At 28.7% G+C, this 27,958-nt stretch overlaps 1 protein-coding gene across 3 annotated transcripts; it reads left to right on the plus strand.

The window, feature by feature from the left end:
- Positions 1-343: 343 nt before the first annotated feature.
- Positions 344-27,901, plus strand: LOC107445595 (transcription factor TFIIIB component B'' homolog Bdp1). 3 transcript variants are annotated; one of them, XM_043046364.2, is made up of 19 exons: positions 344-599; positions 1,991-2,096; positions 5,246-5,335; positions 5,676-6,006; positions 7,675-7,818; positions 8,371-8,477; positions 11,180-11,215; positions 12,458-12,690; positions 14,253-14,347; positions 14,435-14,489; positions 14,581-14,682; positions 16,150-16,230; positions 18,048-18,146; positions 19,202-19,285; positions 20,879-20,962; positions 22,288-22,353; positions 22,925-23,002; positions 25,693-25,755; positions 26,433-27,901. In XM_043046364.2, the coding sequence occupies exons 1-19, from the start codon at positions 593-595 to the stop codon at positions 27,866-27,868; spliced, it is 3,297 nt and encodes a 1,098-aa protein (XP_042902298.1). In that variant the 5' UTR covers positions 344-592; the 3' UTR covers positions 27,869-27,901. The 3 variants fall into 3 exon arrangements, with proteins under 3 accessions (XP_042902298.1, XP_071042072.1, XP_071042073.1); XM_071185971.1 differs by lacking the exon at positions 22,925-23,002; XM_071185972.1 differs by lacking the exon at positions 19,202-19,285.
- Positions 27,902-27,958: the final 57 nt, after the last annotated feature.

Below are 27,958 nucleotides of genomic sequence, written 5' to 3' on the forward strand. Positions count from 1 at the left end.
GCTTTCTAGGTTCAGATCAAATTCAGGGCTTTCTTTTGATTGGTTCTCATTTCTTGGTTCTTGAGTTGGATTAAAACAGACAGCCGAAAACTTTAGCAATCAAACAATCATGAAATTATATCAATAATCACTTTTGTGGTCACATCATCAAGTTACAATTTGTTTGTATAATGTGTCTTGGCATAAAAAATGTCTTATTAACGCGTTTCAATCTCNTTGAGCGCTGCGATCGATAGGAGGATAATAAACTATCTTGAAAGAGAACTTAAGCTTGTGGCTTTCTAGGTTCAGATCAAATTCCGGGCTTTCTTTTGATTGGTTCTCATTTCTTGGTTCTTGAGTTGGATTAAAACAGACAGCCGAAAACTTTAGCAATCAAACAATCATGAAATTATATCAATAATCACTTTTGTGGTCACATCATCAAGTTACAATTTGTTTGTATAATGTGTCTTGGCATAAAAAATGTCTTATTAACGCGTTTCAATCTCATGTTTCTATAATTTTTTAGGGTGCGTCAAATATTTTTATGCGTACATAAAAGTTAATAATTTGACTCTTTTTTTCAATAACGGGATCTTTAAAGCAAAACATGTTCTGTGAGTATTGAATCATCTTATTTTTAAACGTGTTGTCATCACTTTTGAATAAAATTTGTGTAGTACTTTCAGATCTTAACTCTTTATAGGTTTTTAAAATTATATCTAATCCGCATTTAATAATTTTTGCTGTAACAGCAAAATAATTTGCGCCTATTATTTTTAAAAAAAGTGCTTTTTAGTTTATTTAATGCATGTAACTAATTGTTTATTTATATGCATGAATATTAAGTGGCAATAAATAGAGAACTCTTCTTCATATTAAATCATTACTATTTAGTCAGCATTGCTAAAAAAATACAAAATTCTGGGGGAGAAGGAGCAAAATATAGAAAATTGGAACGATAGATTAATACTAATTATAACAATGCTTACATTAATTTTCTCTATGTGGCAATTTAATGAGTAATACACTCTCTATTGGAAATAATCTATTTGCATCATATATCAGGGGTCTATCTAGGCCAAGTACCTTCACAACCTGTAGCAGTACCTTCACAAATTCAGTTTTAGGAAAAATGGTAGTTTATCTAATTACTTTTTCTTAAAATTTTATTTTTGTATCCCATACAAAACGATAAATCCATATTTTCGTGTTGATTTTTTAATTTTCACAAAATAGGTACCTCTCAGAAAAACCTAGACAGACCCCTGTAATATGTATATAAAGTTTTAAGATACTAATGTAAATCAAGATATATGCATTGAAATTTTCAGGAAATTTTTTTTTTGCAAAATAATGTTATGTTTATTATTTTCTTGACAATTGAGTATATCGTTTAAAGAGTTTCATTTATTAAATTTAAAATAAGTTACAAATTGTTAACAATTTCTGTTTGTTAAACAGTTGAAACAATTCTTTTATTAAATGTTAAATTTTTGAATTCTTATATTAAAAGTCATGTTACTTGCTTTACTACAAGTAAAGTTGGCCGTTAAGCTTTGTTTAAGGTTAGAATTTCTACAATGTGTAAAATAAAAAAATAGCACACTTAAATAACTTTTGAACTAATGATTGGATTTTCACTCATGAACATGATTATCATCTTTAAGTTTCTAGGGTTGACTTTAAATGAAAAAAAAATAATTTGAATTGTGAATATTTTACATTGTGAAATTAAATTAGAAGTAGGAGATCAGGTCTATTCTGGAAAAAGTGGTGCTAACTGTATTTTATTAAGCTCCTCAATTGTTCATTGTTTCTAATTCATTTTAAGCAAATCATTGTTGTAATTTTAATGTTAATGCACTGGGTCTATCTAATAATTAATTCATTCTCCTAGCTTAGTCTTTAGAACTTTTATTGAATAATATACTTTGTTTAAATGAAAGGTATAGGTTTTTTTTATACTTATATATTTTTTATTTATCTATTTACTTTTTTTTTTTAGCTAAAAAGAAAGTTGCGCCGGTCATGCAACGTTCTCGCTTTGCAAAAGCGAAACCTAAAATTGTTCCGAAAAGTTCACAGTCAAAAAATGAAAAAGACCTTTCAAAGTAAGTTTTTTTAATTTATTATTCTTTTTAATACTTAACTCACTCAACGGAGCTTTTATTTAAATTACTCAAGTTTTCCATTTCTTTAAGTTGTTTGACTGTTATTAACAAAAATATTTCATTATTGTTTGTTAGAGATAATGACAGTTGAATCTTTTTTTTTTATATTTCAATCATATAAAATTATTTCTCATAACATATCTTCTGTAAAATTAGCATAATATTCTAGTATAGGAACCGGTACATTATGTTTATTTGATTTTTTTTTTTCACAATTTTTATTTTGCTTTTATTTTAAACTCTTTTTGTATTACTAGGAGACTCTGCTCCCTGCTTACATGGTCCGGTTTAAGATTAGGTTAAATTAAATTACTGTACATTCTGGTGTATTATTCAACCCCCCAAAACTTCAAGAAAATTGGGGGGTTGACTTTTACGTGGGTGATAAAATCAGGCATTTGTTGTTTGTTATATATCAATGTATTATAAGCAATGAGATAAAAAAAATAATTTGATGGAGCAATTTTTTTATTTTTTAAAAATTGTAATCACCTGTAACGGCAAAAGTAATGGTATCAAATATTTGTAAGGAAATGTTTTTTTTTTGCCAAATTTAAATAAATTAAAGCCCTTTGACAGGTCCTTGAAATTCCTCTAATTTTACAGAATATATTATTTATTATAATTTTTTTTTAAAAATTTTTATTGTTAAAATTTTCTTACTGCTTGCAGCTAGTCCCTTTTTTTTGTAAACAAAAGTATTATTATGTCATATTATTTTTATTACTTTCTCTTCCAGGCATTTGAAATTCGCATAATTTTGAAATTGTAATACTTTGATGCTGAATTTTTAATAATTTTTAAAAACTAAGGAGTTTTTAAAAACCTTTTTATTTTCTACAATAATAGTACAGAATTGTTTAAGCTTAAAGCTTAAGTATAGCAGAATAAAGCACCAGAGAAACATTCATGGGCCCTGTACACGTTTTCTTAAATCTCAATATTTCAGATGAAGAAAAGAGAAATTCAAATCTCACATTCAAATAAATTTTTTTGATGCGTTTGATTTGTGTTCTATCCACATGATGTTTCGATAATTTTTTTAATTATATCGATTTTAAGTATTTTAACATAATACATTAGATTCCCGACATTATTATGATACATTAAATTAATTCATGCACCTTAGTATTTATTATTTTACACTAAAATTTTATAGTTTTTTAATCTAATTTTCAGCAATTATCACTATTTATTATCGTATATTTTTTTACATCTTGATATTTTTAATACAATATTCTTTATTGGAACATGCAAGTCTCGAAACACCTTTTTGATGCTTCTGATTAATGTGATTTTTGTCATAAATATAGGTGTTTTTATTATAAATTTTTTTCAATGTTGTCACGGATTTTAAAATCTTTTTTTTTTCCTTGCGTTGATGAATCACAATATTTTTTATGTATTAGTGAGAAAAAGATTTATTTAATAAATGTTTTTTATATCTCTCTTTAAATTTTATAATGTTACTTTTGTGCAGAAAATTGAATGTTTTATTTATCTTCCATGTATTTAAAAAAAAATACATGTTGAGAAAAAAAAATTAAATTTTCTCTTTACAGCATTTAGGTACACATCTGCTGAAACATTTGATTGATATATTTAAAACAACCCATCTCCATCCACTGTAAAAATATCTACAGCGATTTTATTAAACTTCACAGTCGGTAATTATTCGCTTATATCAAGGTTTCTTCTAATAAGAACACAATGTGTAAAGGTTACTGTTGTGTTTCCATCTAAATACTGTAATAAATGTTTTAACCCACTGGTGGCTTAGTAATGTGCAAAATTAGGAGAATGTTTCTCCTTGATGCACTATTTCCTTTTCCAAGAACATGGGAAGACCGGTTTTGATATCCTGATTAGACAACTGGTTCAAATACGACTTTTTACGTGCAGAACCTGCAGTGGGTTAAACAAGGCTCATTGACATATGAGTCTTTCATGCAATAGTCAAGTCACTTTAAATTTCAATCCAGTAAAAACTACTGTTCCATACGACCTGATTATAATTAAATTCATGGTAGGTAAGTAATTTGTTTTCAAAGGATCTTGAAATGCTAGAAACTCAAACATTGGAGGACGTCTTTGAGTAGTTTTCCTCTACTCAATTACGTTAACCCTTGGATACAGGTTACGCATGGACAGTTCTCTAGTACTTCATTTTTTTATACTTTAATTTTAATCAAAAACAATTCTATAGTGTTATTATAGAAAAAAAGAAAGAAAAATTTAAAAGTTTTTTTTAATTTTTAAGAATATGATTTTTATTACTCTACTTCAAGGGGATAAAATTTGAAAATTATGCAGATTTCAATATATAATTTAATGTATTACTTTTGTTTATAAATAAAAAATCCTCCTATACTACTTGATTTTGAATTTTTTTTTGTTGATTTATTTTTGATTGATTTTTATTCTTGTGGTTTTGATTTTTTTCGTTTAAAAAATTTAATTATCGACTTACCCTAATGAGTGACTCTGTGTCAATTTACATCTTTCATAAACTATATTTAATATATTATATACAGTTAATTTTTACATTCACTCTTGTCATATTTTCTATTTTCTCAACATATAAAAAATGTGCTTTTCTTTTAAAAAATACTTTAAATTATTTTTAGAAACAGAAGTGAAGAATAAAATAAAAAATACAAAAGTATTTTAAAAAAATTAAAAAATTAAAACTTTTCAAACATAACATAAATCTACAATTAAAACTCCAGAATATCATCTTTGCTGTATTTCATAAACTTAGTAATAATGTCAAAGGAGTCCCGCTCTGCAATTGATTCTATTTCACCCTCAGCTGTTGCGTCCCACGCAAAGTAGGTCTTCGTAAAGGATTTTATAATTAAATAGAAGTTTTCTTTCTTTCTTCTTCTTCTTTTTCTTTTTTTTTTTTTAGTGGTCAACTTATACACTTGACCACAAATTTGCTATCTCATAATCAAAAGTAGGGGATCGACTTATATGCCGGGATATAAGATATCATAATAATCTATTTTCTCATTAAAACAAAAAGTTCCATTAAATTTATTTTGATGTTTGTATATACATATATATATATATGTTTTTTTTTATAGAAGTTCTGGTGAAGAAAAAGGATCTGAACCTTTAAGTCCTGTAGCAAACAAAAAAGCTTCTCACGATACATCAAGCACTTCTGAATCTGTGTATGTTATTTGGATTTTAAAGTTATTTTATTTGTAGTGTTATTACCATTATTTTTCGAAATACATTTTTACTCTTCCCCTGTTAGCACTTTTATTTTATTGAAATATTCAGTTCTGCTTAACTTTATTTTTACAATAAATCTAATAAAAACCTATAAAATGTTTACGTACTTGTAATATTTTTCTATCACTGGTCCATGAATTAGTAATTAAATTTTTTTTAATTTGTACTCTCTAATATTTTAGTCAAGTATTTACTTTAAGAAACTTTCCCTTCATTTTTCTCGTATGATTTTCTCTACTAGTTTAATATTAAAATACGACTTATTTTTGTATTTAGGTCACTTAATGAGGAGGTGAAAAGCCCTTCTTGTGAGAGTGTTGATGAAGTATCGCCAAATAGAGGCAATTTAAATAAAGTCTCAACTGATGCGAGAGAACAGGAAAAGCCTTCTCCATCTAAAAAAGAACATGAGAACTTAGACAAAAATTCCTCTCCACAAGAAGAATCCGAAAATCAGATATATAATGGGAATCAAGAGCCACCTGTTGCCAGTACAACTCCTCTTTCTGTTGCACGCACTGAAACTTCTCCTGTTAAAAATTCTAGTTTAAAAGAACTGAACAAGCATACAGAAAATGAAAACAGTTATTTTTCGCCAAATTATGAAGTAATCGGATTTATTATTTTATTAGTATTCATATCTGTGTGTTGCTCTAAATTTGGGAGATAGTTTACACTATATATATATATTATTTCCTAGTCGCAGAACTAACTGTGCAGACAAAAATTTCCTTTTACAGTCAAAATTAAGTTAAACTGAATAAAAATTTTTTTAGTACTTTGTTTTACAATCTACTAACACTACTACAAGCTACTACTTGTGCAAGCTTGAAATTAGTACCTTGTTTTTCATAACATTCATTTCATTTCATTCATAGTCATTTCATTTACAGAGTTCTGGTTGCGTGATAACAGATTTTTAAGCACATTTGATAGAGTGTAGGATGCAACTTAGGTCTAACTTATAAGCTTATAGCATCCGAAAGATTTAAAAACAGCAAACTATGCAAATATGTGATAGGCGCAGAAAAAAAATATTGATGATTTATTTTCAAATGTCTATCTTTTGAAAAAAAAGCAACCAGTAGTAGCATTTTTAACAGTAGCCACTTTTGAAAGCATGGCTACTTTTTCCAAAACTGAGGATTCTAAATCATTAAAAAAGAATATTGATATTAGTAATTTAAAACATTTCTTTCAAATCGTTTCTCAAAATATGGTTAACAATACAGGGTTCATTTCTATTGTGGGGAAAAAATGCTTGACCTCTTCAAGTTGGTTTATGCAAAATTTAATTATTGTATGTAACACTTTCCATAAGTGAAGTTTAAGGTGTGACTCTTTGAACCAATATTACAAAGTAAAATTAATGTTTATTAAAAAATATAAAACTTTGGTAACAAACGTAACATTAGTTACGAAATCAATCTGAGCTAATTGTAATCATAAGATTGAAACATATTAATTAATTTAAAATATTACTAGCCATAAATTTAAAAAAAAAAAATTATGAAATTGAAATACACTTGAAATCAAATTTGGTAACCAAATTTTGTACCTCCAAAATTTTGAATTAGCTTAGAACAACCTGAACGCTTCAAAGAGGATTACAGCTTTTTCGCGCAATAAATAATGTGAAAAGTTAAAACCACATATTTTAGAGCAAATGGAATGCAATTTTGACGAAAAAAGCGGCGATTAACAAACACAGTTTAATCGTCATTTTTTTTTTTAAATATTTAGTTACCCTGTGGTCAGTGGCGGCCGTTAATTTTGCTCTATATTTTCCAGTCTCCTTAATATTTTTCTTGTACAATATTTTGTGTAAACTTGATTCTGTCCTGTATCAGCTCAATTCTAATAAGATGTTCCAGAAGTTTATTTCCTCAGCTTTGATTGCTTCTTTTTTTTGTTTTTTTTTTGTTAATGAATCCTAAGTATTGTAAAAACTTTTTGGCATTCATCCAAACATTAAGTAGTACTCAATGAATAATGATTTAATTTTAAATAAAAATTTTGCTAATCTAATCTATGTGCCTTTTAAGTATCTTTATATTGAAATTTTGCCGTATTTTAGCCATTTACCTCATAATTGTTATTCATTCTAACGTATTATTTAATATTTTAGTTTACTTAAAATATGTTGCATTTTTCCCATTTTAATTGTAGTTTTTTTATGTTTAAGTTGTGATATTCGTAAAACCATATTGTGTTTTTTAATAATAAAATATGCATAAAAAATAAATTAAAAAAAGTTTATTTTTATTTGTTGCAGCGCCCCAAAACTATTGAACTGGTGGAGAAAGTCATCCCATCTCCTATCAAAACTTCTGTTGTCTCTTCAACTGACAAGAGTTTGAAATATCCATGTCTGACTAAAATATTAGCAGCTCCTAAGAAAAGGCCCCACAACAAGGAGGTGAATTTTTTTTGTTGTATTTTGAAATTATTAGTTTAAAAATGCTACTTTTGCTAATTGATTTTAAAATTACTCTTAGTTTACGTCTATAATAATATTTTTTCTTTGTATGATAAATTATTTTATTTCAAGCCTGTGCAGAATTATTTATTTATAAACAGATTTGTCAGCAGATTGACAGATGTCATTGAGTTTTGCACTTAAAATTTTCAGGGTTTTTAAATTTCTTTCACAATCACTCATAGATTTTTATAAATCAGAGTTAAAATAATTTTGTTCACAACTGCATATAAATAGTTTTATTTGACATATCTAAGATTACTTTGATCAATTGCCATGTTTCTAATTAATTTTTATAAAAGTATGGGTGTTTAAAAATTATCTGCTTTAGTTTACTATCCACTGTAAAATTATTTTGCAGAAACCTAAAAAGAGGGTTTAGGACAATTATTTACTTTACCTAGGTGTTCTTCAAAATCACATTTATTTGCACATCAACTATGAAATGCCGTATTAATTGTGCTTAACTCATCATTTCTTCATTTTTTAAAGATGAATGAGAGGAAGAAGAAAATGGCGAGCTACAAAGAGCTTCCTCCTAGAAATGAAATGACATTTACAGATCTTATTTATTGGAATCCAAATACTGCTCCCATGAAGTAATTCTTTTCTTTTTGTTCACTTTTTCTTTAACTTAAGAATTATTTGTTGGCAAAAATGGAAGAATTTTTAACTTGTTTTATTACCAAATAAGTATTTATATATCCATTTTTATGTTACTTTTTCTTTCTTTAACGTAAGAATTCTTTGTTTGCAACTAAAATAACTTTTAACTCGTATCATCATCAACAGAGTATTTATATACCCATTTTTTTGTTCACTTTTTCTTTCTTAAACTTAAGGATTCTTTGGTTGCAAGTAGAAGAATTTTTAACTTGTTTCATCACCGAAAAAGTATTTATATATCCATGTTTTTTGTTTACTTTTTCTTTCTTTAACTCAAAAATTCTTTAGTTGCAAGTAAAAGAATTTTTAACTTGTATCATCACCAAATAAGTATTTATATATCCAGTGGGATATACAAGTACTTATTTATCCTACCTTTTATATCCCCCATTTATCCAACACCGTTTGAGACCAGGTGTTCATTAGAAAATTGAAATAGTCTTATAAGTGAGGGACCTTTTCAAGTTGATTTTTACAACGTATAAACATTAATCTATCTGTAAAATTACTCTAAATAATTAGTAGCTATAATAATTTCATTTTAAATTATGTTTATTTTTGTGAATGTGTATGGGGGCCATTCAAATATTGCACAAGTTAATAATAGGGGGAGGAAGTTTGTGATTTGCTTATTTTTGCTGACAAGGCGGAGAAAAAGTGCTAGCAATACTTACGTAAGACATTAAAAAACTCTTATTTTCAAGATTTTCTTTAAGAGAAAAATAAAAAAAATTACGTGTGGAAAATTTTTAAATTAAGAACAGTTTTGAACTATGTTGTGGATTGTAACTTAACTTATGCAATTATATAGAAAGAATTGAATATCAATAGAAATAATTTCAAACAAGTAACCGTAAACCGTAGTAATTCGTTTAAAACGGGTCATTAAGCTAAAATATGGAAAACTTCATGAAATATTTAGTATTTCTTAGCATCAAACAATATGGAGCCATAGAAAAACATTGTGTAAAGAATCAGCAATTACCGGCATAGTTTACTTATTTAAAACTCATTTGGCTTGAATGCAAAACAATACGGAGAATGCAAAACAATACAGCATATAAATGAGAACGTTCAGCAATATCCTCTGGTGAACGTCAAAAAGAAGAAAGTTAAAGGTAGGAGATTGGTCAGAGCTTTCAGTCAACAAACAAAGGCTCACAATCAGTACTCAAAAACTATCCAAGAGAACACAAAAAGAAAACTTAAAAGATTCATAAAGAATAAGATATCCATCACTCCAGAGAGTTTTCCATGACATCAGAGGTAATTAAACGACATAAAATTCTTTGAATCATGATATTAGTTTGAATTTTTTTTTCTTTCTCATCCTGTAACACTTCTCTCAGCAGATTTATTTAATCTACTACATTTCTTCTTAAAAACTCAGCCTGTAACAGTTCCAAAAACCTGTAACAGTTATTCAGTCTATCTCATTGTGCTGCAATTAACTATTGCTTAGGTCAGTCCTTGTTCTTGATGACTCTCAAAATACCTTAAAAATCAAAGGAAATTCACTAGATAAACTATTTAATTTTGAACAATAATTTTTAAGTTCTTCAGTTTAATTTTTTTCTTAAAGATAAAATCGTGCTTGTAATAGTCAGTTTCCAAAATTAATTAACAATTTATTTACGATTATTTGAGAACAGATGGTAACTGGATTCTTAATTCAGTCAGTTTAAATAGCTCTCAAAGCACAAATTTATAAACGACGACCCTATGTGGGATTCACATTGTTTTAATTGACCTTATTAGATATAAAGAATAAGAAAAAAAATTCAATAAAATTCCAGTAAAACTAGTATTTGGTTAAACAGAGCTGCAAGCTAGAAAATAACACACTTCATTTTTAAAATAAGTGAAAAAATAGAATTGTCTAATGTTTGTTCATAACAATTTACAATGAATATTTTAGGAGAAAATTTTATTTTAAACGTCCTTCCTGAACTAAAAAAGTAAATTTTTGGACAATATTTAGGATTGGGTGTTAAAATTTTCCTTGTTATCGAATTCAGAAGTTTCAGGATCCTAACAGAAAGAGGTCTGAATTTATAAGTGAGACGTATAGTCTTTTTTTTATTTATTATTATTATAGATGAAGATCAGTCAGCAATATTTTTTCAAATCATGTTTCATGTATATACAAAGTGTTGTATGTTCTGCTCTTATATACAATTTTAATAAATATTCTTTTAAAAAGTGAGAATAAAAAGTAAAAAAAAAAACAAAAAAACTTCAGAACAAAAATTTAATTGACGGAAATTTGAAGATGTTTCTGATAATCCTCTTTTAACTTCTCTTTTCCTTTGTACTTGCTGATTGATAATTATATCTGTGTTCCTGCGATGACATTGGGCAGAGTTTAATAGTATTTTTATTTCCCCCTTTTAAATATAAATTTACGACCCTCGATGTTTGTGCTTTTTTAGCTTAGTTTTTAATAAGGATTCTAAAAATAAAGCATAGGGCTATCTTTACGGAGCATCTTGTATATATTTTCAGATTAAATGAAATAATTAGCTTTAAGGAAATGATTATATAGACTTAAAAAAATTTCTTTTATTTATTTATTATTATTTATTGCTAATGTACTTTATAAATCTTATATTAATCTGTACTGTATTTCTTATAGAAAAAAAGAAAAATCACTGACTGTTTTTGATCCAATGTAAGTTTTTTAGTCATTATTTTTTAGTATCATTGTTTACAATGTATGTATTTTTACTTCAAACAATGTTCATAATTTGAAACCTCTCGGCAGCGACCACGTCTCAGTAAAATGAACCTTCTTAGGGAATACTTTAATTGACTTCAAAATGTTATCAAAGTTAGATTTTTGCAACTAATATTAATTTTTTTGGTGCAAAAATATCACTTGTGTTCACATCATGAAAACAGGATTGAGGAATAAAGTTTAGTGTTAGTAAAAAGACCTTTACTGATATATTTAAGTTTAAAAACACTTTTACCAATTATGAATGATAGAACTATTTTAAATGAATAAAATATTATATTATTTTGTTTAAATTTGCATTTAGTTTTATATCATAAAAATTAAGAGCCACTCACAAATATTTTAAATACATTTGAAACTACTTATTTGTTTTGTTAATATTTTTTGTTTTGATATTTTTTTGTGTTTCCACATTTGACCTTTTCCGTATTTGGTTTAGATATTTTGCAAGGTTGTTGGGAGAAATTTTAATGATCTCTCTTAAAGGTTTTTCCAAAGTCTATGGAGAGAAAAAAAACGCAAACTTTATGGAAAAAGTTTCATGCCCCCTGAAGGTATAAATAAAGGCGGTCGCTGCACAACAGTGGTCTTTCCTGGAGGTTTCACTGTATTTGCATATTTTTTCTTAACACTTGAAAAATATGTGACAAAAAATATACATTAAAGAGAACTCTGAACTTGATGTAAATTTTGGGTTAAAAAAATTGCACAAAAATTTCTTTGAAGAATTTCAGATGCCAAAGTTTTAACTACTGTAGAAAAACATAAAAAATTCTAAAAATATTTTACTCAAAACTTTATAAAATTTATTGAAACATTAATTTTAATTTTTGCAAAGTTACATTATTTATTTAAATTTAAACCTAGAATCAGATTATTTCAATACAATTCTAAGCACATGCAAAAACAGGAACAGGAGGCATTGCAATTTTCTTATAGAAGCATGGGGGGGGGATTTGTAATTGCTGACAAGGTGAGTTTAATGTTACCAAAAACTTTTTTAAATGTCTAATTAAAATATTTTTTAAATGTCCTCTTAATAATATTTTATAGTTCTTTTTGTTGCAAAGAATTTAGGGAAAAAAACTAATTTTCTAATAAATTATTTAAAACTAACCCTGTGCATAACACATTTAGCATAAATAATAATTGCTTACGTATTTTCTTACTTTTCAGTGAACAACAGACAGCGGCTGAAGAAGAACTGGATGAGGATGATGATGATGCTTCCATTGCCCCCAAACTGTTTGTCAATGAGAATGGAGAAATCATAGTGGATGAGACTTCACTTGTGAGAGAGAGAAAGAAAACATTTGTAGATATGAATGCAGAAGCTGTCATACTAGACGACAGTGATGTCACGTATGCAACATTTCGTAGAAAGGTCTCCAAGAAGTGGTCTCCTAAGGGTATAGTTACAGTTTTTTTTCTTCTAAATACAATCTTATGTAATGTTTTTGCAGAGATACCGTATATTCCGGCGCATAACGCGCCCCGGCGTATAACGCGCACCCGTAATTTCTAATAACTTTTTTTAAATTTTAAGATATACTCTTCGTATGACGCGCACGAAAATTTGGATTGTACATGTGCAATATCTCGTCTAGTATCAATAGAGAACCAGAAAGCCTTTTAGTGTGGGACATGTTTAGGTACCACCTTACAGATAATCAAAAAAATTGTTGAACGAATGTAACACCGATATGGCAGTTATTTCGGGCGGATTGACACCATTAGTTCAGCCATTGGACGTCTGCTTAAACAAACCCTTTAAAGCCAATTTAAAAAAACAGTGGAACACTTGGATGTTGGAGGGCAAGAAAACCTTTACGAAAGGAGGACTTGTGCGTCATGCAAGTTTGGAAACAGTGTGCGAATGGATATTAAAAGTATGGGATGAAATTAAGCCTGAGATGGTTAGAAAATCATTCAAAAAATGCAGCATTTCAAATAATCTGGACGGATCAAAAGATGACTATTTATTTATGGATGAGGGTAACACAAATGATGAAGACGAATGGTGATGACGTGCCTGAAGAAATAACGGAAGACGAATATAATGAACTATTTATGTAATAACGAAAATCAATAAAGTATATAGGTAAAGGTATGTTATTTCTTTAAAATAAAAGTATTTTTCGATATTTAAATTTTTTCAATCTATAATTTTTTATATTCGGCGTATACCGCGCACCCGTAAATTCCAATGTTATTTTTTATATTAAAAGTGTGTGTTATACGCCGGAATATACGGTAGATAAAATAAAGTGAAAACTGTATATTTTTAATTAATATGACAATACAGGGTTGCCACTCCACAGGAAAAACCTGGAAAATACAGGGAATTTTAAAATCACCAAAAATAACAAGGAAAATACAGGGAATTTTGATAATTTTCTTTACAAACTGGGAATTTTGTTTCTCTTTTAAAAAATGGTGACCACTCAAAACGTAATCTATGGGATATTTAACCATGATATTTCAGCTATACTAAATTATTTTATTTCCTATAGCATTATTTAAATGTGTTCAGCTGTTTTTCCTGCAATTAAAACTAATAAGTATAGTTAGCCCAATATAGTTCACAGAGGAGTACAGTAAATATTGTTTCCTCTTAATATATTGTGTATAATATGTACAGGAAAAACACATGGAATTTTTTTTCCAGATTTGAGTTGCAACCCTGTAATAATATTATAACAATATAATAATACTAATATAATAGTAATATAAAATAATATTATTATTGTAATTAAATTTTAAAAAATTTGCAATTATTATATTATTATCATAAGAATTGAATTATTACAATAATGATAATATAATAATTATTAAAATAATCAGTGTTAAAAAAAGGTGTTATATTTTTATCTGATTCCTTATTTATGTGTCTTTGCAGGATCACTAACTCATAATTTTATTTAACTTATGTTTATTTTTTAATTTGTAAACATTATGCCTTTTGTTTCAGAAACTGTTAACTTTTATAAAGCGCTAAGTGTAATAGGAACCGATTTTGCTTTGATGGAAAGTATTATCCCTAATAGGACAAGGCGAGAATTGAAGGTTCGTTTGTTTTTTGTCTATTAATGACCTAACTCGATTCTTTTAAGTTCAAGTTTAGCAGATTGAACAATATATTAATGATTTCAGATAAAGTTTAAAAAAGAAGAAAAAATAAATATGGAACTTCTTCACAGAGCAATGTGTAAGTAACACTTATATTATGATTATAAATATTTGTAGTAAATGCTGTCAGTATGTACTAAAATTTTATTTATGTATGCCTCTTCCTTCAGATGAAACAGACACTTTTCAGTCAGAGTTGAGTGTCGAAGGTCTTGATTTGGAAGTCATTGATATCCCTGGATTGGAAGAAAGTGTTGCTGATAGTGCAGAAGGTGTGCATGTTTAACTTTTAACAATTTTTTTATACAGTTGAGTCCTGATTATCTGAGTTTCTGCTTTAATCAAGCTATCAAATATTTCAAGAAGTGTTTTGTTCAAGTTTATTTTTTATTTTTAAAACTACTGCTGAGAAAATCCTGAATTTTATCTTCCAAACACTCAGGAAAACAAGCTGACGGACTACAGGGGATTACAAATGAAATGATTGTTAATATTGTCAATAATGAAAATTAATCTAGCAAAGATGATGAAGACAGTGACAATTCAAATCAGCATACAAAACTCTCTCCAACAAATGGACTAAAAGCTACCGAAAGTGCTATTGAATATATAGAACAACGAGAAGAGGCGACACCAGCCTTCCTGTTATCTCTAAAAAAAATGGCACAATATTGCTGCAGAAAAGTGCCAAAGTAACGTAAAACAAAAACGATTAAGAGCTTTTTTTTTAAGTAAAAAACTCTTTAATTCTTGTAATGAATGCTCTTTAAGTGCTTTTAAGTAAGCTTTTTTAATTATAATAAGAATTGTACGTGGTGTACTTGTATAAATTTTGTATTTGTTAAATATATTATATTTATACCTTCTCTTTTTCTTTCCTTTTTTATACTTTTTGCCTTAACCGAGTTTTTCAGTTATCTGATTTAGTCGTGATCCACATTAACTCGGATAATCAGGACACTGTTGTATTTTATTGAAAGCAAATGAAGTAAAGATCCGAATTTTAAATAATGAAATGTGTTAATCAATAGTTTAGAGATTTAAATTTTATTAAGTAAATTGAAAGATAATAAATTTTAACTATCTGAGTAATATAACATTTCCAGGTTTGTTTGTTTTTTTTTTAACTTCAAGTTTTGCCCATATTTAATTTTCATTAATAATTTGATTTTTGTTTTGCTATTTAATTATTTCGCTTTAGTTTAAAAAGTGCTGTGCAAAGCAAATGAAATGCTCCTCTTAAATTTTGCAAAAGCTACTGTTACTGTTGTCAAAATGTTGTCAACCCTGATATTATATACATAAAGCATGTTGTATAATCCATATGCAATGTATAACATTTTCATTTGGAGACTCAAAAGGCCTTTCCTTTCCCAATTATCAGGAAAAATTGCCTTTCTGCTTAAGTTAAAAGGAGAGGAAAATCTTCTTTATTTAGCTCTATTTTATGGTCTAAATACCAGCCATTTTAACCATTGGACAATTTTATATTTACATTAGTTTACACCTAATGTTACGCGTTTAAGAGCTATTATGTCTTTATCTAAACAGTCTTTAAAAAGGAATATAATGTATTGAAATAGTATTTATTTATTTTATTTTTTAAGAGAAATTTCTGTAAATAGTTGTGTGTGAATAAATTTAAAAAAAAAAAAGAAAAAAAATGTGCTATTTTAGACTTATTTACAAAATTATATTTGTATTAAAACTTATAAATTTGAGAGTTTATGTTTTTATAGCTTCTAATGGAAAAAAGCATAGAAAAAGAAAATCTCAAGTTTTGTCAGAAATTGCAAGCAATGATGGTTCCAATGAAAATGGTATTTAGTTTTATCTAGTTACAACTCTTCTTATTTAACGAAACTCTATTTTAAATCCAATCTTTTATTTTCATTTGATTATATTATTTTCTGTGTAAGGGAAAGTTGGAAAAAAAAACTGTGCAAGTGTGCCTATTTGTCTTTCTGGACCGTTTAAATTATTCCTTATTATTCAAAATTCTTCAATTCTAATTTATTGAAATATTACTCTTGTTACCTCTAGGAAAAATATTTTCCAAAACTAACAAAATTCTATGTATGTGGGAGGGTTTTATATTGTGTGTATAAATAAACATACAGTAACAGTTCGATATAATCTTGTACAACATATTACAAGAATGGTGCTGTTATAACAAATTTAAAATTTCCTTCCAAAATTCTAATGTTAAAGGTATGAATATTTGTATGTTTTGACAATTTCAAAACTGCAAGACTTCTGATATTATGACAAAAAAAAATTTTTTAGGTAGCTACATTTTTTTTCTTCTGTTTAATGGGTAATGTTCTGTAAAAAAAAGGTTTAAATGAAAAATGTTTTTATTTTTTTCGGGTATTAATACAGAAAATCAAAAATCTCACATTGTTTTTTACCACCTTATTTTTTAGAAGTACTGTAGGCTGACCACCAGTTAATTATTCTTCATTAATGAATGAAAATTTCTATTTTTAAAATTTTTTGTCATGCACTTCAAAGGAATGCCTCTTTGTGGATCACATTATGTGCCATTTCATCATGTTTATTTCTTACAGAACAACTTACTGTTAAAATCAACATTTCCGTATCATTGATTGCATTTCATTTACTTACAAAAATTTGTTACTGTTTCGAAATTTGTTGTTCTAACATTTCTCTTCTAGAAATTTTGGTCTTTTATAAAATACAGTGCTATATAATTCATTCTACATTCTTCAGATAAAAAAGTCTACTCTAAATATGTATTCTTAATCAAAATAGTTAGCTCAAAATGAAAGCAAGCAAAATAAATATTTCCATTTAATTCCTAATCTTTTTAATGCTTTTTTTTACATTAACTCTATGTATTTGTTCATAGCAATAATTTATCTTCCGTTATAAATTGTCATTATATGACGGTCTTTTTCTGCTAGTACATTAAACATGCATGTATCTATATACATGTATGTGTGTGTATTTATATATATACAATATAGGACTCCAAATGCAGCACTCACGGGGCTGACGAAATTATGTATTCAGAATTTGCCAGATTTCGAATCTCTTTCGGAAATTCCAATATAGTGCCCATATGTTAGGATAATTCAGTTATACTGTTAATTTCAGAAAAACCAATAAAACACATCCAATAAAAAAAATGCTACAAAAGGGATAGAATTCCTTTTGTACTCCATGTGGTAGTTTCTATGTCAACTGGATGTGATCAATTTATGGTCAAACAAGGAGATTGAAATGTGGGGACAAACCAGAAGAGCATGTGCACAACTGTCAAGATTAATTAATCAGTTTCTCCCAACTTACATTTTTTTTTTGTTTATTGGAAATGCTGTTTCATTTGACACATATTAATTTATTATTTTTTCATGCTTTTTTTTTATTTTTAAAAGATAAAATGAAGTTACAGACTCCCACAGAATAAAATTCCAAATAAGGAGAGAATGTAACTGATTTTGTTTTCTCTTATCAATTAAAATTTCTTTAAAAAAAAATTGATCAAATTGAGTGCTGGATTTCGGGATGCCAGGTTAGGGGTCCCATACCGTTTATATATATACACACACATAAATATACATGCATAATTACATCTAGTTTAATGTATATTTTCCCTAATTCTCAAAAACAGATTCTCAGCCTTTCAAGAAGGGCCGTGGACGCCCTAAAGGAAAGAAAAATGCTTGCAACACCTCTCATGCTGAAAACTCTTTTCCACCTATTGAGCCAGGTAATTATTTCACTAATTTAATTCACTTCTAGAATTAATTTCGAGTTTTATACTTGCTTATCAATTTGAACTTTAAACAGACATGGCAAGTTTCTTATATAGAGGAAAGAACTATGTAAGAAATTGCAATGAAAGAAATAGGTTTCTTCAAACTCGAGTGGAAGAAACTCATTTTCATAACGTAATATCAAATATTAGGGCAACTTTTATAAACAGTTTATAATTGTATTCTAGTTCAGGAACTTTATTAAGCTCTTTAATGAGCCAATTTGAAGTAAAGGAAAACTGGGAAGAAATTTGTATTTTATGAATTTCTAAAGAGTTTTAAATGTTTACATTTTATGTCAATTTGCATTGTAGAACTTAATTTCATAATTATATAATAAAATTGTTAAAATATAATTATCAAATTTTATTACTGATATTAATTAGCTAATCACATATATTTATATTGCTGGAAATCACTTATTGAATTCTGTATTGTAAATAATAATTATTTTTATCTTCAAATGCTGTTAAATATGAATACTCAAACCGAATCTTAAATAATGTGATTAGTTGCTGATTTTGAAATTCTGTATAAAACTAAGATAATATGAATGTTTTTATTTTATGAAGAAAAAATTACTTCTTTTTATAACATAAAAAATTTTAAAACTCTAAATTCAGAAAACTATATTAAATTTAATTTCTTTAAAAATTAAGTTATTCTTATAAAACTTGTCTAAATGATAATTGATTAATAAAAATATTGTGTTACCTAAATGATAATTTTAGTCATTTTTAGTTTCTTCTAGACAAAATGCCAACTCTGACTTTTAGATGAAGTTGGCTAAAGATTTTGATACACTTTTTAACTTGCATTAGATCAACTTCTATTGGCAGAATAACAATTTATTTTGTTGCAAAACCTCAATTAACATTCTATAAATAATTTTTTGCAAATTATTATTTAGTTCTACTTTTCTATTTTTTCCCCTGTCTACAGCTATGTTATGATACCTCTATCGTTGAAATATAAATTTTCTCCCTTGTTTTATTTTTTTTCTTTCAAGATGATGATTGTAGTGTAGAGTCATCGCCTCTTGTAAGAAAAAAGAGAGTGACAACTTTGCTGAGAGATTCTGTGGAGCTTAGCGGTAAGCAGTGCTATCTAAAAAAAAAAAAAATTGCAGTCTTTTCCCTTCTGTATTAATTTTTGAGGAGTGAAATTTCAAAGAATGTATTGAACTTCAAAAAAATAAATCAGATTCGTAAATTACTATAATTTTATAATACGTATTATTTTATAACTAAAATATAATTAAGATGAAGTTTTTAACTAGAAAAACATTATTTCTAATTTGTTTACATTCTTTTCAAATGAGTTAGACTATAGTTTCATTAGAAACAGAACTTATTATCAAAGATCTGTGTGACCCAATTTTATAAACTGCAATATTTCATAAATCCCTCTCAAATTTGCTGATATCAACAACAAAAACTGCATTGAGGAAAATTCTTTAACTGAGCAAGATCTATCAACAGTTCACTGGATTAATCGTTTGTTAAAAGATAAAAAGTCTCTACTACAAACCAAAATTAATAATTTTTTGTTGTTGTATAACCTTTTGACCTGTTAATAAAATTTAGGAAAGTGCATGTTTTTATATTTTAAAGTAATTTACATCTAAATATCATTTCTATAATAAAGTTTGTAATTTTATATGGCCATATACAAAATTTGAGCAAAATCGTTTGAATAATTCCTGAGAAATCAAGTTTTTGGATCTCTCTTCTGACTAACCTATGGGGTCCACATTTTCCAGATTATTGCTACCCGCTATATTTTGGGGGTCAGAAATCCGATCTTTTGAGAGAAAAAAAGACATGTTTGTTCAAAGAAGGTACAATTTTGTATCTGATTTTGTAACTTAAAAATATCATTTGCCCTAACTTATTAACATATTCAACGTAACCTCCTCGAAACATTACATTTGAGTCCTAGTACGTGTAGATCCAATCTTTAAATCGAACGTTACTTATGGTGGTCTTCTTTTATTTTGTGCATTGTACATTTTAATTCATTTTATAAAATTTTGAATACTTCGAAGAAATTTAAGTTTCGTTTAAAATTTTTCAAATATAACTTTTATTGTTACTTTTTACTTAATCTAAGTAAAATGTGGAGATAATTAGATTTTAGTACATTACATTATCTATCCCCCTTGTCCACAAAAATTAGCAAATGGCAACCCCTCCCCCATAATACTTGAATAACTCTCTTACAATATACCAGTCTAAATTGACTTCACATGCTGTTCAAGTGCACAATGAGCTGAAATCAATCAGACGGTTACAGCAAGAGCTATTTGAATTTTCTGTTTGTTGTTTTATTAGGAAAAATGAGCGGTAGAAGAAAATCTTACTAAAACATGTTCTTTTCCTTTCTTCTTTATATGTTTCTTTTATCAATTTATATTTTTAAATATTTTGTTTGTCTGTATTTTTGCGTTTTGTGCGTGCCTCTTTGTGAAATTTTCTGATCTATCGCTACTGCTTAAGCTGGGAAAAAGTATTTTTGTTAATGTTTATGTGGAATTTTGAGAAGTTAAAGGATTCAATTATAAACCAATCTCTTACTCCTGTTTACAATTTCAAAAATTTTCCTCTGATTCTCGACCTTTTATTAGAAATATGCAATATTTTTTAAACATTTCATTTCCTGATAAACATTTCATTTAACTCTTTAGATAATGCAATAATTGAAGATGATGAAGCATCACCAATTATGAGAAAAAAGAAAACAAGAATTTTGTCTCAAAGTTCCCAAGAAGGTATTTCCTTTTTTAGTTATCTTCTTCCTTACTCTTTCCGACAGCTGAGTTTAATCGTTTAATTTAAACTGTTGACTTCCTAAGATAGACTGTTTAAAAAGTGATAAAATTACGTGTTTCATGCGATGTGATCTCTCCATATAAGAAAAAGCAAAGTATACAGAACATGATAGGAAGCATGTCCTTTCTACTATGTCTATTAATGCGAGTGTCCTAAATCTTTTCATGACGGTTTTTATTTTAATTACTGTCCTTGAACAGCCGTCCTGATTTTTTTGAATTTGTGACTACCAATGTTCAACTCCATGGCCTCGTAATTTTTAACCCAATCCACAAGACAAGGGAAATCCTGGATAAAGTATTGGGTCAAATATTGCTTTCTGAGTGGACTTTTTGATGGAACTATACCATAATTGTGTTACGTAAAGGGGAGAACCACAAAACCTCTCGCAGTTAGCCTGATTGCAAAAGGACTCTAGCCTATGATATGGATATTTTTACATCCGCCCTGTGGTCAGTGCAAGCCTGGTGGGGAATTCATATTGACCAGTCATGGCTGGGATTCCAATACAATACACCTCGTTGAGCAAGCACTCTATCCCCTGAGCTATCAAGGCTCTGAAATCATTAATTATAATTTTTATGCTGTATTTCCTCTTTCAATGCTGTAAGACTTAAATGAAAATGATACTAAATCACTCATCAATCCTGACACTATGCACAATAGAGAAGTACCTAAGTTTTTCTGTCACTCTGAAGGTGTTTCAAACATGTGACAGAATCATTGGATGAAATATGTGAACATGAAGATGGAAAAGAAAGTATCCGAACAGCGGGAAAGTTCAGAATACATTATGCCTCATTTCTCTAAAGTAAAATCAGACTTTAGTTGTGTAGTGGAAACAAAAAGGAACGTTAACAATACATTAATCTAATGAACCCTACTTCATTAAAATCTTTATTAGCAGCTGTAAATACCCTACCAAAAAAAATTGAATGGTTGGCTGGGTAGATTGTAGGTGGGACGCGATGTGCAACTATCTTCACTTCACTAGTTTTCTTTTGTTCTGAAACATAATAAGGGAGGTAAAAATGAAGAAAAATGGGTGAACTTTGTTTATTTCTAAAATGTTGCACAAAGGTAAAGAATTAAAATATTAAAAATTATTATTACAAGAAGTAAATTTTCGCACTGAAATGTTCCGAAATTAAAAAAAAAAAAATTACTTGCTCTAATATATACAAAATGTGTATCACTAACATTAGTGAATTTAAAGTATTTTTGACCCATCTTAATATCTATCAAAATCTTTTTTTATTTACAGATGATTATTGTGAAATTCAAGTTCAAATAAATGCTTTGACTGATGAAGATATATATAATCCGAATGGTTGGTATTGTATTTTCTATTAAACCAATTTATTTATACTGTTATTAGTCATATTCTACATTTTTGACAGGCTACATTTTTTTCTGCAAATTACAAGGTATGTGTCAATTCAATTAATATTATATGAAGTATACATTTTAGCCTGTAAGTTACAACAACTATTTCATCTCAGTAGGCAACTTACAAATATCTATGTTTTATCTTGTTTTCTCCTGCTCTTATCCTTAGATCTATTGACATTGTGAAATTATAAATGTTGAATTATAAATGTTGAAACGGTAAAAAAATGAAAAATAATAATAATTAAAAACAATTTACATTAAGCTGAGCAAGACTAAAGGAATTAAAAATGAATTTTTTATTAAATGAAAATGAATGTGCATAATCTATTAATGATAATCAAATTTCATTATTAATAACTATACCTTTATTGAAGCATTATAGGTGGGGGGAGGGAAGCTATTATAGTTTGTAATGAATGTTGAATATTTATAGTTAGCTTTATATATTTGTTTCCTTCCATCATAAATTAAAGGCGGTTTTTTTATTTTATTTATTTATTTATTTTTAGATAACTCAAATATTTATTTGCAATCATCATCTAGTTTAGAAAATAATGCAGAAGGCAACATACGTGCTGAAGAAAGTGGTAATTGATATGATTTTCATAGTTATTGTCGTACTTTAATTAATAAGTGTTGATTAATACAAATGGTTGAGTTTATTTCTAAAGAAGCATACAGTAAACCAACTGTTCCCAACTTTTTTAATTATAGGGATATTAATTTTTATAGAAAATTTTGAAGCTCACTAACTCTACTAAATATACAACTAAAGATATAATGATAAGTAGACACTTATTATAGGCATATGATGTTTATATATGTGTGTATATACACATCTTCTTCCTAATCTCCAAAATTAGCAGGGCTAAACAATGTTCATGAAATTTATGACCCGAAGGAAGTCGGCCACCAAAAATGGGTTTTCTAGAATGTCTCTCTTGTCCAGTCCAGGATATGTTGTGAAGAAGCCTGCGTGTTGTGGCACCTGGGGCAGTTTGGGAAGATTTTAACACTACCCTCTAAAGAAATAGACTTAAGGTGGCCTCTGGTAGGCCTGGTAAGCGCCATCTGATCCTTGCGGTTGCACCAAATGTTGAGTGCACCTCCTGGATGGGTGCTCTGGTACCAGTGATGTTTGAGGGGTATGATCCAGGAAACATTGTCTTCTTTTTTCTTTTTCGATGCCAGTTCCATGAAGGTAAATGAATTTGGACTCATCGAAGTTTCTTCTGTCCCCTCCTTAGCCAGAGTGTCGGCGATATCATTGCCCAGAACCGGATCCACTGGAGGTGGACTTCACGCAGTCGTGAGAGGAATTTAAGTTTGTGCAGGGTTGAAGCTCCTCTTTTGCCTCTCACCTTCCTCCAATGCGATAAGTACTGTATGGAGCTGAGACTGTCTGAGAGTATCCTGATATTATTGTGATCCTATGTATGTACACATAAGAAGCATATATGACTGTAATTTGTTACAGATACTGTACAGAAAGAATTGAAAACTATTTTTTTATAGAGGAAAAAACTTTATTGTAATCTTAGCTATCAAAATTGTAAGAAAACTGAAAAACAAGTCATCAAAATTTTTAAAAAATAAACTTAAATGGGACGACAATGCTGTTTATACTCCACGATAGAATGGCCCTGCAAATCATTAAAATTTAATCAAGTTGTTCGAAAGTTTATTTATTTTTATTCAGAGCAAATGATTTCTGAAGTAAACAGAGAACAGGGATGAGATTTTTCCGCTTTTTAGCGAGTTTCCACTTTTTTCACTTTTATCTCTTGAATTTTAGCTTTTTTATCAAAAATTCAGATTTTCTAAACATTTCACTTTTTTTTATAAGTATTCCGCTTTTTCAGAAAATTCACCGATTTTCAAAGAGAAGCAGAAAATTCAAACTACATAGCTACCAATCCTTTCTCATTCTTATTTTAGCTATTTTCTCCCTTTTTAAACGCAGCAGATAAGATTTTGTGAATTTTTTACCGCCCTCCAGATAGATCCGATTTTCGTAGTTCAAACGACACTGCTTTTGACAAGCCTTTTAGAGGTCCCGAGCCTGGAATCTGCTAATATCTCGATTCTTATTCAGACAATTTTAATATCAAACATAGCTTTTCATATTTGTATTTACGCATTTTAAAAATTCGTTGCCCCAGTTTGAATTTTCTCATTTTCAAAATCGTATATCTAGTTTCATATTCATGTGATTTCAAAAGCCATAATCAGGGCTAAAAATTAACGGTGGTCCGTTGGTCCGTGACCACTAAAATCGGAGTCGAACCAGCATAAAATAATAAACAGTGGTCCGCCGGACCACCATCTGCCGAAACGAGAATATAAAAGGAAAAGAAAGACATTTTCACCAATTCATCGATACAGTCATCATGGCAAATTTAGTGGCAATTTGTAGGAACTGAAGCCACTAGTGGATAACTCTTTGCAATATATAGATTCACAATTGTCGACAAGCAGAATTCAATTTTAGATCTTAGTGAAGCTAATGGCTTCACATCCATCAAACAGCACAGTGGCTTACTAAAATAAAGTTCATCTGCCAGTGAATCATCAAGTCACTACTTCTGATCACTGCAGTGGATTCTTAAGTTAGATTGGCGAAGAAGAAAAGCATAGAAAGCAAGAAATGGACACCCAGCAGTATTTATCCTGCAATCTAATTTACATGAATTTGATGCCAAAAACTAAACGTTTAATATTAACTATTAGTAATCACCAGGAAAGATTAAAATGTTTGAAAATATATATATAATCTATGAGAAAATAGATAAATACATGGAATCACTAGGTAAGATATATATCCATGCTATATATTGTGACAGTTCTGGCTTTTCACCATGATTAATCATCTCATACAACTACTAAAAGAGGTATAAACAAAGTTCTCTATAATAAAGAAAGCCCTAAACTTAGATAAGTAATTGCATCTTTTTTAATTCAGAGGTCGGCAGAACTTTATATAGCAAAAACTAAAAGATCAAAGAATTTAAGATTTAGAATCATTAACTTATTAATGAGTTAATGATTCTAAAAGATTTAGAATCATTAACTTATATTACGAATTTTAAAATGTTTTCTTTTTATGTCTGAAAAACACAAACGTAGTAGAAAATTTTTCTCTTGGGATGGTATGAAGTTAATTCAGAAACCATATGTTTGTAAATAGAGTTATAGAAGTGCTGAATTTCTCTGATGACTTAAGTAACCTGTTTTCTATTTTGATCATCATATTTAGTATTTACATGATTTTTTCTAGTCAACGAGAATGTCTGCTTAGAATCATCCATTAATCCTGAGGAGTCACCCACAGAATATACTGGTAATTATCATTTGATACTATTTTAACATTGAAAATTAACTTTAAAAGTGAGTCATTTACTATTGTAACTTGTGTTCTTGTATAACTCTCATTAATCTGATTCACCTGGCAGAAAGTGAGTTTAAGCTGGAGTTTGATTTTAAGAAGAAATAAAAATTATAGTTATTACAAATTAAATAGCTTAAAAGATATAACCTCGTCATTGCTCACATGATTATATCCGCAAAAAGCAGTGCTTTCTAATATTGTATTTATATAGCCGAAGCAAAATGTATCAATCAATACACTATTGTATTGATATATTTTGCTTTGGCTATATTAATACAATATTAGAAAGTATTCCTTTTTGCGGACATAATCATGTGAGCTCATGACAAGATTATATCTTTTCATTATTTTGTTTTCCAACTTTATATACGTATATATATATATTAAAAAAAGGAAAAATTTCAATATTTTTTAAAAATATCTTATTTTAAAAAATTTTCTCCTCCTCTTTTTATTAATCTTTATTTTATTATTCTCCATGTTTTTTTCCATAACTTATACACTTTAACTTATTTTATGATTTCTTTATACTTGCAGCTTATGCGCAGTAAATAAAAAAACTCATTGATTTTCTTAGTTTTTACGTTTTTTTTTTATTTATATATCCTATTCTTCCTTTGTATTTGTAGGATTATCAACATATTCTTATGTTAGACTTCAAAAGTTACCAATCCCAGAAGAAATGATTTCTTTAGCAAGCAAAAGTCCTCTTAATTCGAACTCTATACTTGAATCTCCAAAAACTGATCATGGTCCATTAGAAATATTGTCAATAAAAAAAGAGAAATTAGGATCACCTTCTCTTCCCATGAGAAACGAATTTCTTTCACCTGCAAATAAGCAAACAGAAACACCTACCACACCTGAGCCCCCGATTTCCAAATCTTCCAACAGTCCAGTTAATCCTAAAGCTACTCTTCAAAGAGGTAGAAAACTCAATATAAAACCCAATGTAAAATTACAAAAATTTAAAAATGTGAGTTCAGAAAGTACAGCTCTTTCATCATGCAATGATTCTCCCAATGTGGAATCTATAGGCTGTTCCGAAACTGTAGTCCGTGATCCAATAGACATAATATCGGTTAAGAAAGAAAAATTTAAATCGACTTTGCAAAATGAACCTATAAATAAACAAACTGAAAAAACTATAGCATCCAAACCCTCGATTTCTGTATCCTCTAGCGACTCTAGTACTAAAAGTGCTTATCAGAGAGGAAGAAAGCTCAATGTAAAACCCAATGTCAAATTACCAAAATGCAAAAGTGCCAATCCACAGCCTGTTAAATTTGAGCAGGAAGTACGAACTGATTATAATGATCCAGAATCTCTCACCGTCATCAGTATTCTTGATGAGCAGGTTTTATCAGAAGGGGCAACTGATGTTGTCACGACACCTGCTGTGTCCAGAAGACAAAAAACTAAAGGAGCTCTTAAAGGATCGCCTGATAATAACCAAAAACGTTCACTTCCATCATCGTTTAGCTATACTCCTGTGATGGAACCAGAAACTGATCCACCCTGCGTACGAGAGTCGTCGACTTCGCGGGACGAGCCACGGTTTGTAAGACAACCTAGGCAGCACACTCACTCTCGTACACAACCGCAAAATAACCAAAACTGCTTACTGCCATCGTCAGTTAACTATACTCCTGTGATGGAACCAGAAAGTGATCCGACCTGCGTACGAGAGTCAACTTCCTGTGATGAGCCGCGGTTTGTTAGACAACTTAGGCAACAAACTTACTCTCGTATGCAGAGTGATGCACCACTCGCAAATGTTGGAAGTCCTTCTTACAACATTCAGGCCTCTCCCAGTTTAGTGAGATCTTCATCTAGTCCACTTGTTACAACGTTAAATACCTCTTCAAATAGAATATTGTCCATTCCTATAACGCCAGAAATGAGCGGAGGGAATGAAACTGTGATGATTGTGAATCCCTCTCCAAATGGAAAAAGCTTCCACTTCTTTGTGCCTAATCTAGCGGGTAGCACGCCACTGCCTCCTGAAGTTTCAGCACCACCTTCCAGAATTCGAAGACCTGACTCATTCTCGTTAGTTGAGTAGTCTAAGATTCCAATTAAATTATTTATTTAATTACATGCTTGTTATTTGTTCAGACATGTTTAATATTCTTATTTGTACTTATTCGTTGAC

This window comes from Parasteatoda tepidariorum, chromosome 9, assembly GCF_043381705.1.
Source record: "Parasteatoda tepidariorum isolate YZ-2023 chromosome 9, CAS_Ptep_4.0, whole genome shotgun sequence".
NCBI classification, from domain to species: Eukaryota; Metazoa; Arthropoda; class Arachnida; order Araneae; family Theridiidae; genus Parasteatoda; species Parasteatoda tepidariorum.